At 38.7% G+C, this 14675-nt stretch overlaps 2 protein-coding genes across 5 annotated transcripts; one reads left to right on the top strand and one right to left on the bottom strand.

The window, feature by feature from the left end:
* The first annotated feature begins 319 nt into the window (after positions 1-319).
* dynlt1b (dynein light chain Tctex-type 1b) lies at positions 320-2611 on the top strand. The gene is made up of 5 exons (XM_022221540.2): positions 320-450; positions 625-666; positions 983-1106; positions 1193-1270; positions 2390-2611. Exons 1-5 carry the CDS (start codon positions 415-417, stop codon positions 2458-2460), a joined length of 351 nt encoding a protein of 116 aa, XP_022077232.1. The 5' UTR covers positions 320-414; the 3' UTR covers positions 2461-2611.
* tmem181 (transmembrane protein 181) lies at positions 2605-14051 on the bottom strand. 4 transcript variants are annotated; one of them, XM_051937013.1, is made up of 17 exons: positions 13681-14051; positions 9669-9772; positions 8669-8736; positions 8495-8585; positions 7037-7158; positions 6734-6850; positions 6544-6624; positions 6282-6381; positions 5228-5358; positions 5054-5145; positions 4912-4969; positions 4634-4736; positions 4499-4550; positions 4339-4421; positions 4160-4249; positions 4008-4074; positions 2605-3925 (listed from the first exon to the last, which is right to left on the bottom strand). In XM_051937013.1, exons 1-17 carry the CDS (start codon positions 13812-13814, stop codon positions 3841-3843), a joined length of 1578 nt encoding a protein of 525 aa, XP_051792973.1. In that variant the 5' UTR covers positions 13815-14051; the 3' UTR covers positions 2605-3840. The 4 variants fall into 4 exon arrangements, with proteins under 4 accessions (XP_051792973.1, XP_051792974.1, XP_051792975.1 ...); XM_051937014.1 differs by having other exon boundaries at positions 6734-6853; positions 7043-7158; positions 13681-14050; XM_051937015.1 differs by having other exon boundaries at positions 7043-7158; positions 13681-14050.
* Between the last annotated feature and the right edge of the window lie 624 nt (positions 14052-14675).

Raw genomic sequence — 14675 nt, 5'->3', positions numbered from 1 at the left:
AATAGCAAAAAAAAATTTATGGTTGAAAATTTGGTCTTTTGCTATGCTTCAATGTCACTGAAATCTTTTAGATTTTTAACTTTTATTTGACAGATTTTCTCTGTTTTGACAATTACTGATATGTAGTAAAATCGGTAAAAGGGAAGCGTAAGTAGTTTAAAAAATAACTCCATTTTCATTATTTCATTTCATTTATTTATTTTGTAAGTTTAAATGTAGCCTATATACTACCACAGCATAAGAGAATTATTGACATTCAGTTTTGACTTTAGGTTTTTGAAACATGGATATTTCTCATTGAAGTTTTCATTTTCTTTCTTTCTGTATTTATAGAGATTGCGCCTTTATTCTGACAATAACCAACCGGAAGTTCTTTGTAGGTTAGCACTGCTCACTTGACCGAAGGCAGGAAACATGGACAATTACCAGATGGAAGAGGACCCGATGCTTGTAAGTAGCTACTTAAAACTCGCTACTGAATGTGTTTTTATCATCTAGAATTAGACTCACAATGCTGTTTGTGAAGAACCTTCTTGTTTCTGAGGTTAAACAGAAAGTATCGTTCATAGCGAGCATCCCTGTAGACGGTTAGCTTAAACTACAGTTTTCTCTGATATCTCACAGACAACGTTCGTTGTTGACGAAGTGAGGAAAATTATTAATGAGGTGAGTAAAACATTAACAATAATAATCATCTGTGATTCATGCACAAACTTTAACACCAGACATTCATTTCCGGCTAGCAGCTTTGTGTTAGCAACATGTTGCTAAGGACACTGTAACGGTTGCTAAGGAAGTTTCCCCAGCTGGACCGTTATGCTGTATTTAATATTTATTAATTTATATAAAGGATTTTGGGGAAACAGTTATTTGGATTGTTCATTTTAGGCTATTGTTTTATGATACATATTTAATGTATAACAGTCGTGACTCTGTGTGTGTTGATTAGTGTTACTGAAACACAACTTTGTTTACACTGCAGTCAGTGGAGTCCATCCTTGGAGGAAACGTGTACCAGCACATCAGAGTGAAGCAGTGGAACTCCAGTGTCACTGAACAGTGCCTCAGTCATCTTAGCAAGCTGGGAAAGCCGTTCAAATACATTGGTATGTGGACAAATGCCTCAGAAAAAAATATGTTGATGGTTCTTGGAACTTTACATTGATATTAAAACAAAGCATTTGTGTGTTAGTGAATTGCATTATCATGCAGAAAACTGGAGCAGGTCTACAAACAGCCTGTGCATGCTTCTGGGACAACTCTACTGATGGTAAAAGCACAACACTTCTATCAACACTGCTATGTTTTGTTTTGTGTGTTAAAATGCATGTGCTCTGTGTTTTCTTGGCAGTTGTAGTAGAGATGTGAGCGTGATAGGTAATGTTTTCTCCTGTCTGAAACTATCAGTGTAGTACTGAGCAAGACGCCAGTCTTACAAACATGCAAAGCAAGAATATAAACACAGCATGCACATACTCTTCTATTCTGACTTGAAGATAAGAAATTTAAAATCCGATTTCTATTGTTTGGGTTAGAAAAAAGCTGCATTAAGCCATCTGTGAATAGTTTTTGAACTACTTTACATTTCACATCACTTCTCCCCAACAATGCATTGGGAAATCTTTTCTGTAATTTAAATTCACTTTTTTTTATCTGGTCCATTGCTGCATTATTTTTTTAAACTTGTGATTATAGGAATCTGTTTTTCTTTTTTAGTGTGAATATTTTTTTAAGAGTAACTCTTTGTAAGCTATTGACCAAATACAGTGTGATAGAGAAATAACTGGATCTCAAGAACAAAAAAATATAACTGCAGCATGTAAGTGGTCTTTGTTAATGACTTAAGGAAAAAGTTTTTTTAAAAAAATCTGATTTCTATTGTGGGGATGCACAGTGAAGTAGTGGTTAGACCTTTCGCCTTGCCGCAAGAAGATCCCCGGTTCAAATCCCGGCCTGGGATCTTTCTGCATGGAGTTTGCATGTTCTCCCTGTGCATGCGTGGGTTTTCTCCGGGTACTCCGGCTTCCTCCCACAGCCCAAAAAAATGCTGAGGTTAATTGATTTCTCTAAATTGCCCGTGAGTGTGATTGTGTGTCTGTATATGTAGCCCTGTGACAGACTGGCGACCTGTCCAGGGTGTCCCCTGCCTTCACCCAAGTCAGCTGGGATAGGCTCCAGCACCCCCCGCGACCCTAGTGAGGATAAAGCGGTGTATTGAGGATGGATGGATGGATTTCTATTGTTAAGCTTAGCAAAGAGTCAAAGTTTGTCAACTGTGCACAAATAGTTTTTCAAATTTTGGTGTGTTACTGTAAAAATCCACCTTAAAATGCAGCTTTATTTAAATGGCACCAATGCTACAAACACCAAACTTTTCCTTGTGTTACAGGAAACTGTTCGGTGAAATGGGAGAACGAGTCCATGTACTGCATCGTCACTGTTTTTGGAATGGCCATCTGAACCTACAACAGCCAACATTTGTACAAATCTCTCTCTTTTTTTGCTTTAGGAAGCAGCACGTGGGGTTTGACCATGCTGGCTATGTTGTTTTTATTACAATGTGTTCGTTTTTCATGTTAAGTGCAATTAATTAAAACACTACTATGCTGTATATGCTTTGCTTTATTTACACGCCACGTGATACTGCTACATGTACAGCATTTATCTTGTAAAGCAACAAAATTTTGCGGGTACTTTAACACATTTCAAAAGCAATCTCATTTCACCACCTTAAACCAACATAAGCTACATTCACACGGAAAGAATCAAACATGTACTTTTATGTCAAAGCATTTACAAATGTGAGATTACAGGCCAGTTAGAAGAAAACAGAGTAATGTGAAGACAAGGCACCATCTTGATTAAAATACATACTTGTAGAGAACAGAGATATATTCGTTTTGGCTGTTGTTGTCCATTAGCTCTGGTTTTATAAAAGAAAATGGCAGCAATTACCTCATTGTAGGCAATTTAAGCTAAGCCATGGGAGGGAAATGATTATCGAACATAGCGTGTTCAACAAAGGCATGGGGAAAAAGTTCGTGCTGGGTAAAGAAATGACAGGTCAGCAGTGAAATGACAAAGTTGTGAGAAAATTCATACAAATGATCCAAATCCATCCATCCATGTAGTCAGATGATACAGTATCAAATGTTATCACTTTTTGGCAAAATAAAAATTCTTGAAAAGTGCAATTACAAAGCTTAGAAAAAAATGAATTAGTAGGAGGACTGTTACTTCGGTTAAGGCTCTCTGTATTTTTAAATGTCTGAGGACAATGGATTTATCAACAGATACCCTGTTCAGGAATCATGTGAGTAGAAATACATGCGGTCAGTGTACTTGCAGCTCTTCCAGTTGGGAGTTTCTTTTACCATTTCTGCTGTGTTTACTCAGCTTTGGCAAGAAAAAAAGTTATTCTCATTATTCTCAGACTGTCAGAGAGCAGAGTGGAATGGCACAAACAACAAAAGTATGCAGTGAAACAACAGTGGTTCAACAGAAAGCATTAAACACAAGGATCCCACGCATAAATCCCAAATGAATATCAGCACTTTCCCTGGTAATTGTTTGTCATCAGGCTGTGAAGAAATGCTGGTTTACAAAATGGTAAAAACCTTTAGTGGTTTACTTTAGCGTTTGTTTTCTTGTTTTCAATGAGTGGCTACATAACTCACCTTTCAAAAGTACAGTACATTCAGTAGACATGGAATTGATCTTTTTTTAAAAATATATTTATGTACACGTCCAGTCAATCATTTTATACTACCAATGCCAGTGCACCGTATTTGCACATGAAGGTTCCTTGTGACAGATTTAACACAGAGGAGGGAGGACACATCAGTCGCTGTCAGTCTCATCCTGGTACTTGGCGGTTGCTTTGATGGCACGTCCGTTTTGTAAAGGCATGTCTTCGTAATCACTCCTGTCAGAAACACAAAATCAGAAGGGTTTGTAGATGTTCACATTGTGTATAATCTGCACAACTGAAGCAACAAAGCACATACCCATATATCACTTCGTCATCCGAGTCGTTTAGCATGGAGAACGCTGGATTATCTTTCAGCTGGGAGTCTGAGAAATGAAACCAAACCGGCTGGTTTAATGCAATATGTCCATATACGCAGCAGCAAAAGAAGGTGTCTGAGAAACTACCTACCATAAAGGGCATTTTTGGAGGGAGAATACACAAATGCTAATGTGTACAAGTAGAAGTTGAGCAGGCCATAGAAGGATAAAAATTCAGCTGGTATGTCTGGAATTAAGGAACAACCTTTCACTATTTCCAACAATAACAAGCCATGGTACGATGCCAACAAAAAGCTGCTCAAAGGATATAGTTTTGGTAATGAGTAGACAATTCAGCCACGAAATTGTCTTGAAGAGCCTTGGCACCAAACCTCAGGTAGAGAATGACCATGCTGGAGGAGAGAAGCAGTGATTAGAACAACAACCCTTCAGAAGAAAAAAAATGGAGTTTGCTTTTCCTTGAACGCACCTTATAACGAGGACGACGAACGTCAGCGCCGTCAAAAACTTCAGCCGGAGATCTAGTGATCCAAATGACAGCTCTTTAATATGGTCGCAGTGAAAACTTAAGTTGACTCGAATACAGAGAGGTGTGGTGGGATACCTGAGTAAGGCATGTTCTTGAGTTCAGAACAAGCTCTGACGATCAGGAATATCAAGTAGAGGATGTAGAAGGAGACCACAATCAGGAAAAAGACCTTCATACCCTGAAGAGTTAACACAAGGCGAACAAAAACAAACGCTGAATGTTTATTACCCCATTTTCTTTCCCAACATTGCAAAAGTGGGCTGAAACGATCACGACGATGTTGCTGCCATTCCTTCAACTCCGACTTCATAAGAAGCTGCATAAAGTTTCACAAAAGGTTTCAAAAGCCTCACCTGAAAGTTTGCTATGTCAATTTTGTACAGATAAGTAGGATCCTGGAGTTCATTAACCCTGAAAAATCAAACAAGCAGAGTAAGTCTTTTCAATCCTGTTATGAATTAAAATAAGCAATTTGTGGGCAGAGGACTCACTTACGTTTGCCATATGCCGAGTGTAACCGCTGAGAGCCACAGCAGACCTACGATGATCAGCTTGGGCAGGTAGAACGTCAGGAATTTCCTCTCACCCTGCGGGAGTAAAGCGAGAAGATTCAGAACAAGCCGAAAACGACAGAAAATCGTGAAAGTACGGGAGTGACGCTGCGCCGACCTGAACCCTGATGCCGTGGTAGACGCAGAGCCAGAAGAGCAGCAGAGCACACAGGAAGAGAGCCTGAAAGAAAGCATCCAACGTCCCCGGAAACCAGCTGTTCACCAGGAATGACAGCGGGAAGAACGGATCTGAACAGCAGAGGAAAAAAACCCGTCTGAGTGGAGAGATGTGTGTTTTTCAGTAATATTCACACAGAGAAAAAAAATCATCCTGTAGTTATTCAGCTTAGCATTACTAGTACAACAGACTGTCACTTGAGGTGTAATGTGTTCTGTCTGTGGAATATTAAGTAAAGTTTTCCTCTTTATTAAACATTTAACAATAACAATGGGTTATATCACCAGCTCTCCACTGCATCTCAGTTCTTTTATTTAGCTACAAAACTTCTACATCTGGGAACATTAATTCTCTGATGACACAATCAGTGTCTGGGTGTTTGTTGCTCCTGTCATATTTTCGCTCACTGTGGATTCATTTTTTACGTCTCCCTCTATGGAAACAGTCAAAAACTCTTCCATGCAGTATAACACAGATATAATACCACAAATAATTAACAAAAAATAAAAGAAAAATAAATTGTCTCTGATTAACAAAATAAAAACTATCAACTCCTATTAAAAAATAGAATTAATATGTGCACTTTTTTTCTGAGTGTCTACCAGTGCTACCAATACTGAGAAAAAAATGGTGATTCCACATATTTTTAATATTTTACTAATAATATTTTTAATTTGTTACATTTTTTTTTTTTACAGAATCTGCTTAGCTCAAACTGATAATTTTTGGAAGATTTTTAAATTAGACTTGCAGAATAAAATAATTTTGACGTAGCTTTATGTTTTCACAGCTTCCGGTGCTGAAGAATTGTGTAATTTTGATCACTTTTTAAACAACAACATACCATTTAAACCCCCCAGCAGGTTTTAGGATTCAGAGGATTAAATAGCAGCTAATCTTTTATGATGGACCCATTTTAATTCAGTGATTTATAAATCATGTGTTAGGCGGGTGCAACCTAAAATGTGCTCTGAAGAGAGAAAAAGACACTCACCGTTGTAGAGCAACAGCAAAGGAAGCAGAATAGACATCCATTTCTGTTCTATTCCCCAGTCCCTCATAGAAAATTTCCTCAGCGAATGAGCAAACATACACTGCCACATAAAGGAAGAAAAAAGTCTGTTTTAAATGTCATCTTTTATTCAGTGTGTGCCGATTGAGCTGGAAAGTGGAAAAATGTAAGTCCTGATAGGTACAATACAATAACTTTATTAATCCCCGAAGGGAAATTCAATGATGGTAAACCATGCTCTTACCGTCACCATAAAGGTCAACACCACAAAGACGAACCGGAACCAGATTTCCACTTGTGAGAATGTCGGATTGTACGTTTTCCACTAAAGAGGAGGAAATGTAGAAAAGAACGAAAAGGCTGTGAGTGACCTGTGAGCTCAAGTAACTGAAAAAACTCCACAGCAGCAACGAAAAGGAGTCTTTTTCACTCACCACAAACTGAACCTTGATTTCATACGTGATATTTTCGAGGTTTTTGAAGCTGACAGAAACTTGATACTGGGTGTAGTTCAGGTAGCCGAGATGCAGCAAAATGATCTCATCACATTTCTGCTAGACAAGACAAACAAAACACGGCATCACTGATAGCTCAGTCAACAAACCGCTCCGTAGATCACCAGCGTCTATCTGACATGATCCTCAAATTTAAACCCAGCCTAAACTACAGGCTGCCATATTGTTGCTGCTGCCTCACGAGCTCACTGTCAGACAGAAAGATAGCGAGAGATGACTCACACTTACCACTCCGCAGTGTAAAGTCCGCGACTTCTGTACTTTGTTGATGTGCATCATGCTGGCGTCCTGCATCACTCCTTTCAGCTCCACGCTGATTTCAAAGGGCTGCTTGAAGTCTCCCACTGACACAGATAGCAAGAGTGGTCGTTATTAAGTATGTTTACGAAACAATAATTTAAGAAAAGGCTAAATGACTTTGTCTTAAAATCAGCTGTCAGGGCCGATGTTTACTTGTACGCTATTACTCCGAATACAACCAAATTTGATAATTATGTAAATGGGATTTTGTGTTTGGACATTCTAAAATAAGCCTTATTCCAAATGTAGCATTTTCTGAAGAAGGCATGTGTGACATACTGACGCTATCCAGAATTAGGAGCTTTCTGTATACAGCTCATTTGGGATTAACCTGTGTCTCAACTGAGGTTTTTACCACACAACCTCTCGCTTGCTTACAGTCAGCGAAGTGTGCTATAGACTAACCAGCTCGCTAATTGCTGGGGTAGGATTGCATGCCCAAAAGAAAAGCTCACAATTCTGGTCAGCAGAAGAAACACACCTACTTTTAAATTTTTTCAAAAACTTGAAAATGACCAGGTTCTAGAAAAATATGCTCGTACTGCAACATCGACCTTTCCAATAAGGTGGTTTAGGAAAGAAAAGAGGGACTCTGTACTATTGTTTACTATTGTAAAAGTCTGCCACAGGTCGACATTTAAAAAAAAAAATACTACTATAACGTAAAGAAGCGACTGTTACAAGCAGCCATGCCCATTCCATTTCTGGAATAAGCATCTCTGCTTAGCTTAGTGGGAATATTTTCTTTTTCGGAATAAGGGCAAAAATAAGCATGTAAGACATTTTTCCATGGGTGTTACCAATTCTGGGGAAAATGCTGATTCTACATGCTATAGATATTTTACTAATAATATTTTTAATTCGTCTCATTTCTGTTGCAAGCACAGCCTGCAGTTCAGCTGAAAAACATCAGATTTTTTTGGCTTGCGACGGTTCGTCTCAGGTAAGTCAGATATGTCTTCTTGTTTCGTGTTATTTTCTGCAGAATCTGTTTTGGTGCAAGTGGTTTATTTTTGGCAGATTTTAAATGAAACGTTTAAACACTAAAATAACTTGAAAATGAACAGGTTTTGGAATGAACCACAAAACCATTCTTTTGGGCAAAGTGGTTCGAGAAAGAAATGAGGGAGTCTGTACTTGCACAATGGAACAAGTCCACAATAAGTCTTCAAAAATGTTACTTTAGTGCAAAGAATCAACAGTCACAAGCAGCCACATCAATTTTATTTTTATATTATGTATGATAAAAGACATCTTTGCCACACTGATTGGAACAGTCATGAAAATAACTTAGCTGGAACATTGCCGTTTTTGGAATAAGGGCGAAAAATATATGTATATAATATTTGTGCATGTAAACAGCTAATTCTGTGTACTTACTATTGCTGTTCTGAGCCTGCATCACACAGGTGAGCCATAGCTGCTGGTTGTAGGTGGTGAGGGGAGAAGACAATAAATTGAAGGGCCCAGTCTGAAAATATAGAATAGATAACACGATCAGTTTGTTCATTATTATAAATGATAATTATTGTCATCATTTTAGAAATGTCTTACTTTAACTGAAGAATCCTTTACAAGGAACCGGGTGCCATTGCACTCGTGTTCAGCAATAATCTTAGGACCTACAAAAATGAACAAAACACAATTACAGTTTTCACGATGTAATGCCCCAAAAGTTTGATCCCTGAAAGGAAGACACAAGAAAAGACTGATTCAAACATCTGACTGACATGAATTTCCATGCTCAGTAACCCTTGGTTCACCTAAATAATAAAGTTTCCCTCTTTATTCATTAGCTGGATGCTTAAGTAAAGTTAGGAAGATAAGTTAATTAAGCAAAACATCTTCTATTAAAAGCAGTCATCAAATCTGGCTAAACAAATGGCCCCAACTCTGAGTTGTGGAGGAACTGAAACGGGAAAAGTGTACGCCCAGAGAGAAAAATAAATATAAACTGGGCTACAGAATAGTGAAGGAACTGAATGTTGCAATGTCTTTTTTAAAATAGATGCACAAAAACTGTTGAGAAATGTTGGACTATCCAGAAAGAAGCCAGAAAAAAAGTGCCAAAAGAAACACGTGTTATCAAGCACTTTGTTATCAGAGTAGCTGACATTATCATCCTAAATGAGTCACTCGGCTTTTATCTACCTCGCTGACATTAAAAAGCATTCTATCTATTTGTCTGAGTAACACTGAGCAATAGAAGGAGGGAGCAGCCAAATAGTAACATAATTATGATTTAATGAGCCCGGACATGTTTTGATTATTTAATAACAGACACTAACAGCTACACTAGGTCAAGATTGTACATTACACACTAGAGGAATTTTGTTACAACTACGACCTATATAATTTTGAATCATGAGAAATACTGCCATACCCGAGACAGGTGAAAAATAACTGACAAAATACTCATATCACAAATGCTAGCCTATATATTAGTAAGAAATTCCGTTATAACAACTGAAAAAAATGAAGCAAAACTAAAAGTATGGTCTTTATTCACAGTAACCAGCCTAAATCACTGCTTCAGTGTGTTTATCAGCTGTACCTGCAATCCCAATGAAGACTGTGAGGCCGAAGCAGATGAGGAAGACCACAAACACCAACACAAAGTGCCTTTTAGACAAGGTGTAGAGCCGCATGGGGGCCAGCCTGTCACAGGGAGAAAGTCATCAGATTTAGCATACAAAAGCTAATCGCTGCGACCACAAGAGGAAAGCAGAAGTAGAAAAAAAACTTGGTGAGTAATATGTATTTCATGGTTACTGCTTTTCGCCCACAGCCTGAGGTTCAGGTGCGGACATGTCAACACTAGCATCCGTGCTACTTCATGCTAGCAGTGACAGATGGTAAGAGAGAGCTACACACTGGTTTGAAGGCTCGTCCTCACACATTCAGGTCCGAGTGTTAAACCCCGAGTGTGTCCGCTGGTTTAATGGTACACTTACCGCTCCATTTCTCACGGTTCGTAGCCTCGGTGGCGAGAAAAAAAGCGTAAAAATGTTCGCAGCGGATCCACATCCGTGTATCAACATCAGCCTGCGACAACTGGAAGTCCTACGTCACCGAGTGGGAGGGGCCTGGAACGCGTGACGCCAGCGGAGCGGAAGAGGACGTTTCAGAGGGAGAAGGAAGTAATATAGGATCCTTCTATTGTCCTTCTTCACTCTTCTGTGTCTATATGCATCTTTCTGCTCTAAGACGCAGCATATACAGTGAGGTTCGGGGCTCTACATTTCGTCAATACATTACATTTGTAGTTGAGGCCCATTTACAATATGCAAAAGACGTTGCAATTGAAGGAAGCCAGTGTATGTATGGAAAGCCAAAGGTGCCATGATCAGCCACTGTTTGCAAATCAAACCGAAATGCAACTTTTGACAGTGGAAAGAGGGCTCTCCAGTCACAAAGCTGCATCTTACATCACCAAAAGCAAGGGTGTAGGTTTGCATAGGGACGGTAGGGACATAACACTACCAACTTTTCAAGAGGGTCAAATTGTCCCCACCAACTTTTAAGCAACCTTATTTGCATTATATAATGAGTTCAGTTATATAGGTAATTTTGATTGTCTTCCCATATGTTGTAAGGATAGAATTGACCCTACCATTATTAAGTGAATTATTTTCATTATGTTCAGACCAGGTTCAGACTTACATTTACCCCTTTTCACTTGCTGAATGTGCCGGTCCAATCAAATGTGCGTTTGATTGGCTGATGACTTGCCCCACCCCCCACCCACACACACACACACTCACACGCACACTCACACAGCCCCGACAGAAATACACAAGAAATAAACATGCCGCCTTCTCCGCCCCCTTCGAAGAGGAGGGATATTAGAAGTTTTTTTTCGGCCAGCAGCAGCAGCAGCACACGACACTGTAAGTAATGTAAAAAGACGTCAATGTTGTGGACGTGGGGAACACACCACTAATGGTGCTACTGAAACTCCGACCTGCATCAGAGTTAGCATAACATTAAACTGTGTGAACTTGCTAACCGGCAAAACTCGAGTAGGAAGCTGCTTAGAGAGAATTGTCCTCCTGTATAAATTTTCTACTGTTAACGTTAATTAAACTGTGAGAAATGTAGTGAACTCTGCTGGAAAATATAGAACCAGAAAAACGTGAGCAAGAAGCTGCTTAGAGAGAGAGGTCCCAGTCTGTGTTTCACAGGAAAGTGTTGACAGTCAAAAAAAAAAAACACATGTTGCTGCTTTTCTTCTTGTAAACGGCCTGGTTTAGAAGGAAAGAAGGCTAGAGCATGTTGTGACTTTACACTTTTGAAACCAAATACCTATTAGTGCATTTATTTATTAATTAAAATGTATTTAATTACTATCACCTGAACCAATACACATGAAAGTTAGTATAAGTCAATACAGATTTATTTTGCATTGATCATTTAGCTTATCAATTAATTAGGTTCATGTTCGTGAGAAATGTAGCCCTGACCCCCGTTCACCCAATCTGTTTGGTCTTATTACTGTCCCATCCCCAGCAAAAAGTGTACATGCAGGTTATGCTGTTATATCGTCCCTACCAATGTTGAGACCAAACCTACGCCCTTGACCAAAAGCCTAAACGTTGCTTTATTTACTGGGCTGCTTTATATCCCATCAGAAGCTAGCATACTAGCTCATAAAAGAAACACTCTTTTACTATGTTGAAAACCTGTTAGCTTTGGCAGTTTTTATAATGGCTGTGTCCAAAATCATCCATTCATTCCATACTCCCTACTCCTTATGTAGAAACCACTATATAGTGAACTATGTAAGAATCTTCTCTGCAAAAGGAACACTTTTGGAAACTACTCGGGTCTTGTTGCTATTAATTACGTCACTACTGTTGTTCAATTAAAGCATATTAGATTGATGCTGGCTATGGTAGTGAACCTACTGGCAATTTTAAACATAGTAATACAAATGATTATTATATTATTTTAATATTTTTGCACCATAACTCATGGATTTGTCTTGTGCCTGTTGTCATTTTGACAAGATGCACATAAAATAAAGATATGTTCCATGGAAAAAAAATCTTAGCACAAAAAAAATCATATTAACACAATGAAAATAGCTGTCAGAAGCTGTGGAAATGCCACCAGTCCTCAACTGGCTCTTGTGTCCTTTGCTCTACTTCTTCAACACAATGCAAGATGATACATATTGCTTCAAGAGTGACCATTAGCTGTACACTACTTATCAGAGTGCATTTTGGGAATAAATAACTTATCATTCAGACAGCACTACAAATTGGGGAATACCATATGTAATGCACTATATGGGGTATAGTGCGTGATTGCAGACATGTTATTCAGAAGAAAAACAAGCACTTCTGTCTGTTTTTTTTTTTTTACAACCAGTTAATTTAAAATTTCTGTATCCAATCAGTGAAGAGCAAAACCAGGCCACAGCAATCCATCAGTGAAAGGTGTCTGCCATTGTTTAGCAGGGAATCTTTGTTTTACAGGATTTAGAGGATTAAATAAAAAATTTCACTGAGATTAAAGTCACCTTTCCTGCCCTTGCTGTCTTTTAAAATAGTTTGTGTTAATCACTGCTGTGGAAATCCTGGGTGGGCACCTTTAGGAAATACATGGCTAGTTGTTTATGTTTATTATTTGTTTGATTGTCTTGTATTAATCACTGTAGTTATTTATTTATGCAGCTGCACTAGAGTCTATAAAAATTGGTGTAACTGATGGGTTTGCCCATATTAAGAATAAAAAATAGTGTCTTAATACATCTCATTAAAGCACTTTAAAAATCAGCAATATGCCACCTTATATACTGCAAAAAGAAACAGCAATTTAATTAAAGCACTGCTTCATTTATTTATCTTCTGAATACAGCTGCACTGGATGCCATAGAAATGGGAGTTTCCATTTCAAATATTTGCACTATTATGGCACTGTCCGTTTTCTATATGCAGCTGAATGTTGCAGCCAAGTGGAAAGAAGTTTCACACATGCGCAGCTCGTTGAAATCGCGTGCCAACCAACGTTAACTTGTAATTTTTCACAAGCTGTCAAAGCAGTAACCTGGACTTTGTTTCTTTTAATAATTTAATAATTTTATTCTACGTTTTTAGAAATAATCTGAACCCCAAAATGTATATTTTTAAATGAAATATATTGCTTTTAATCAACATCATAATGATATAAATCATGGCAGCACTTGTTGCCTTTGATGGACATCTAAAGGCCTCTGCCATTTCTAAATTGTGGGTTTGGCATGATCAAATAAAGTAATACAAATTGATAACACGTACAAGAAAATGCAAAGAATCACTAGCTTTTCTGATTTTTCCCCCCAACTTCTCCTGAAATACTGCATTATGCTTTTCACCGAGCATGTGTTTAGTGTGGCATAATCTAAATACAGAGTAAGAAAATACAACACAGTCAGAGCTGGATGCTCGTGTTTGTTTCTGATTGATATTATGCTCATAATAAAACAGGATCATTTAACACGCAGAAAATGAATTATGGTTGAGAGCGAACAGCACCAACAGAGCCCGGATCACAGAGCGGATCCATCATTGCCAGACGCCTACCTATAAAAGCGATCATCCCTGTACGGCGTCAGGTCCTCCTTCAGCTCGTTGTAGGCCTCCTGGATCTTCCTGCAGAAGTACTTGAGCTCGCTGTACAGCGGGTTCTCCAAGCCGGACGAGTAGTCGGAGTCCATCGCCGCTCCGAGCCGTCAGGCGGCTGAAAATGGCGATGTGAGGAGACAATCCGCGGCCTTCAGAGAACAACACACCGACCTGCCCGTATTGTCGCGTCGCTTAATTAAAAGTGCAGCCAAAGCTGTTTTATTTGTGTCTGTTCAAAGAAAGAAAGAAAGAGACAGAGAGAGAGAGAGAGAGAGAAAGCAAGCGGCTGTTGAAGCGGAGGGGGGCGGACACAGAGAGGCACGGCGGAGGGTCACGTGATCTGGGTTCAGCACCGCGGACAGAGACAATCCTCATCCACACATCCATAATATAATATAATATAATATTATTCATCTTCTATACACTGTTTAATCCTCATAAGGGTCGCTACATGTAGAGACAAACAATCAAACATGCAAACTTCATGCAGAAAGATCCCAGGCCCAGGCTGGGTGTAAACCAGGGGTCCTCTAGCTGCAAGGCAAAGTACTAACCACCAACCCACTGTGCAGCACATAATATAATACAATAATATAATATAATACAATACAATACAATACAATACAATAGTAATTTGGGTTATTACAACATCTGTTCTTGTACAGAAAATTACCCAGTTCAGGTCTGCTTAGATCCACTTTATGTTGGCACCAAGCTGTGGTTTTCTCCATCAATAACATGTAAATGATAAATAATGTAAAAATGAAGAGCTAACTCAAGGGTTATCTATCATAATGTCAAGCTGGCTTTGACAGGTTCACATCACCAGGAGTGACACTCAGGGTTAACTTTATAAGTTAGCAATAGAATAGAATAGAATAGAAATACTTTCTTGAGCTCTAAGGGGAAATTCTGTTGTTACATTAGCGAGCAGAAAGAGTAAAGTGACTACC

Source organism: Acanthochromis polyacanthus, chromosome 16, assembly GCF_021347895.1.
Source record: "Acanthochromis polyacanthus isolate Apoly-LR-REF ecotype Palm Island chromosome 16, KAUST_Apoly_ChrSc, whole genome shotgun sequence".
In the NCBI taxonomy this organism is placed as follows: domain Eukaryota; kingdom Metazoa; phylum Chordata; class Actinopteri; family Pomacentridae; genus Acanthochromis; species Acanthochromis polyacanthus.
The sequence above is the reverse complement of the archived record's forward strand: the minus strand, read 5'-3'. Positions and strand labels throughout refer to the sequence as shown.

Excerpts from the sequence above, each read along its gene's own strand:
- dynlt1b (XM_022221540.2), top strand. The coding sequence starts at position 415 with ATGGACAATTACCAGATGGAAGAGGACCCGATGCTT. Across the intron at positions 451-624 it reads TGGAAGAGGACCCGATGCTT|ACAACGTTCGTTGTTGACGA; the intron begins GTAAGTAGCTAC and ends GATATCTCACAG. Across the intron at positions 1,271-2,389 it reads CTGGGACAACTCTACTGATG|GAAACTGTTCGGTGAAATGG; the intron begins GTAAAAGCACAA and ends CTTGTGTTACAG.
- tmem181 (XM_051937013.1), bottom strand. The coding sequence starts at position 13,814 with ATGGACTCCGACTACTCGTCCGGCTTGGAGAACCCGCTGTACAGCGAG. Across the intron at positions 7,159-8,494 it reads GCAGGCTCAGAACAGCAATA|TGGGAGACTTCAAGCAGCCC; the intron begins GTAAGTACACAG and ends TATCTGTGTCAG. Across the intron at positions 4,970-5,053 it reads ACACTCGGCATATGGCAAAC|GGTTAATGAACTCCAGGATC; the intron begins GTAAGTGAGTCC and ends TTGATTTTTCAG.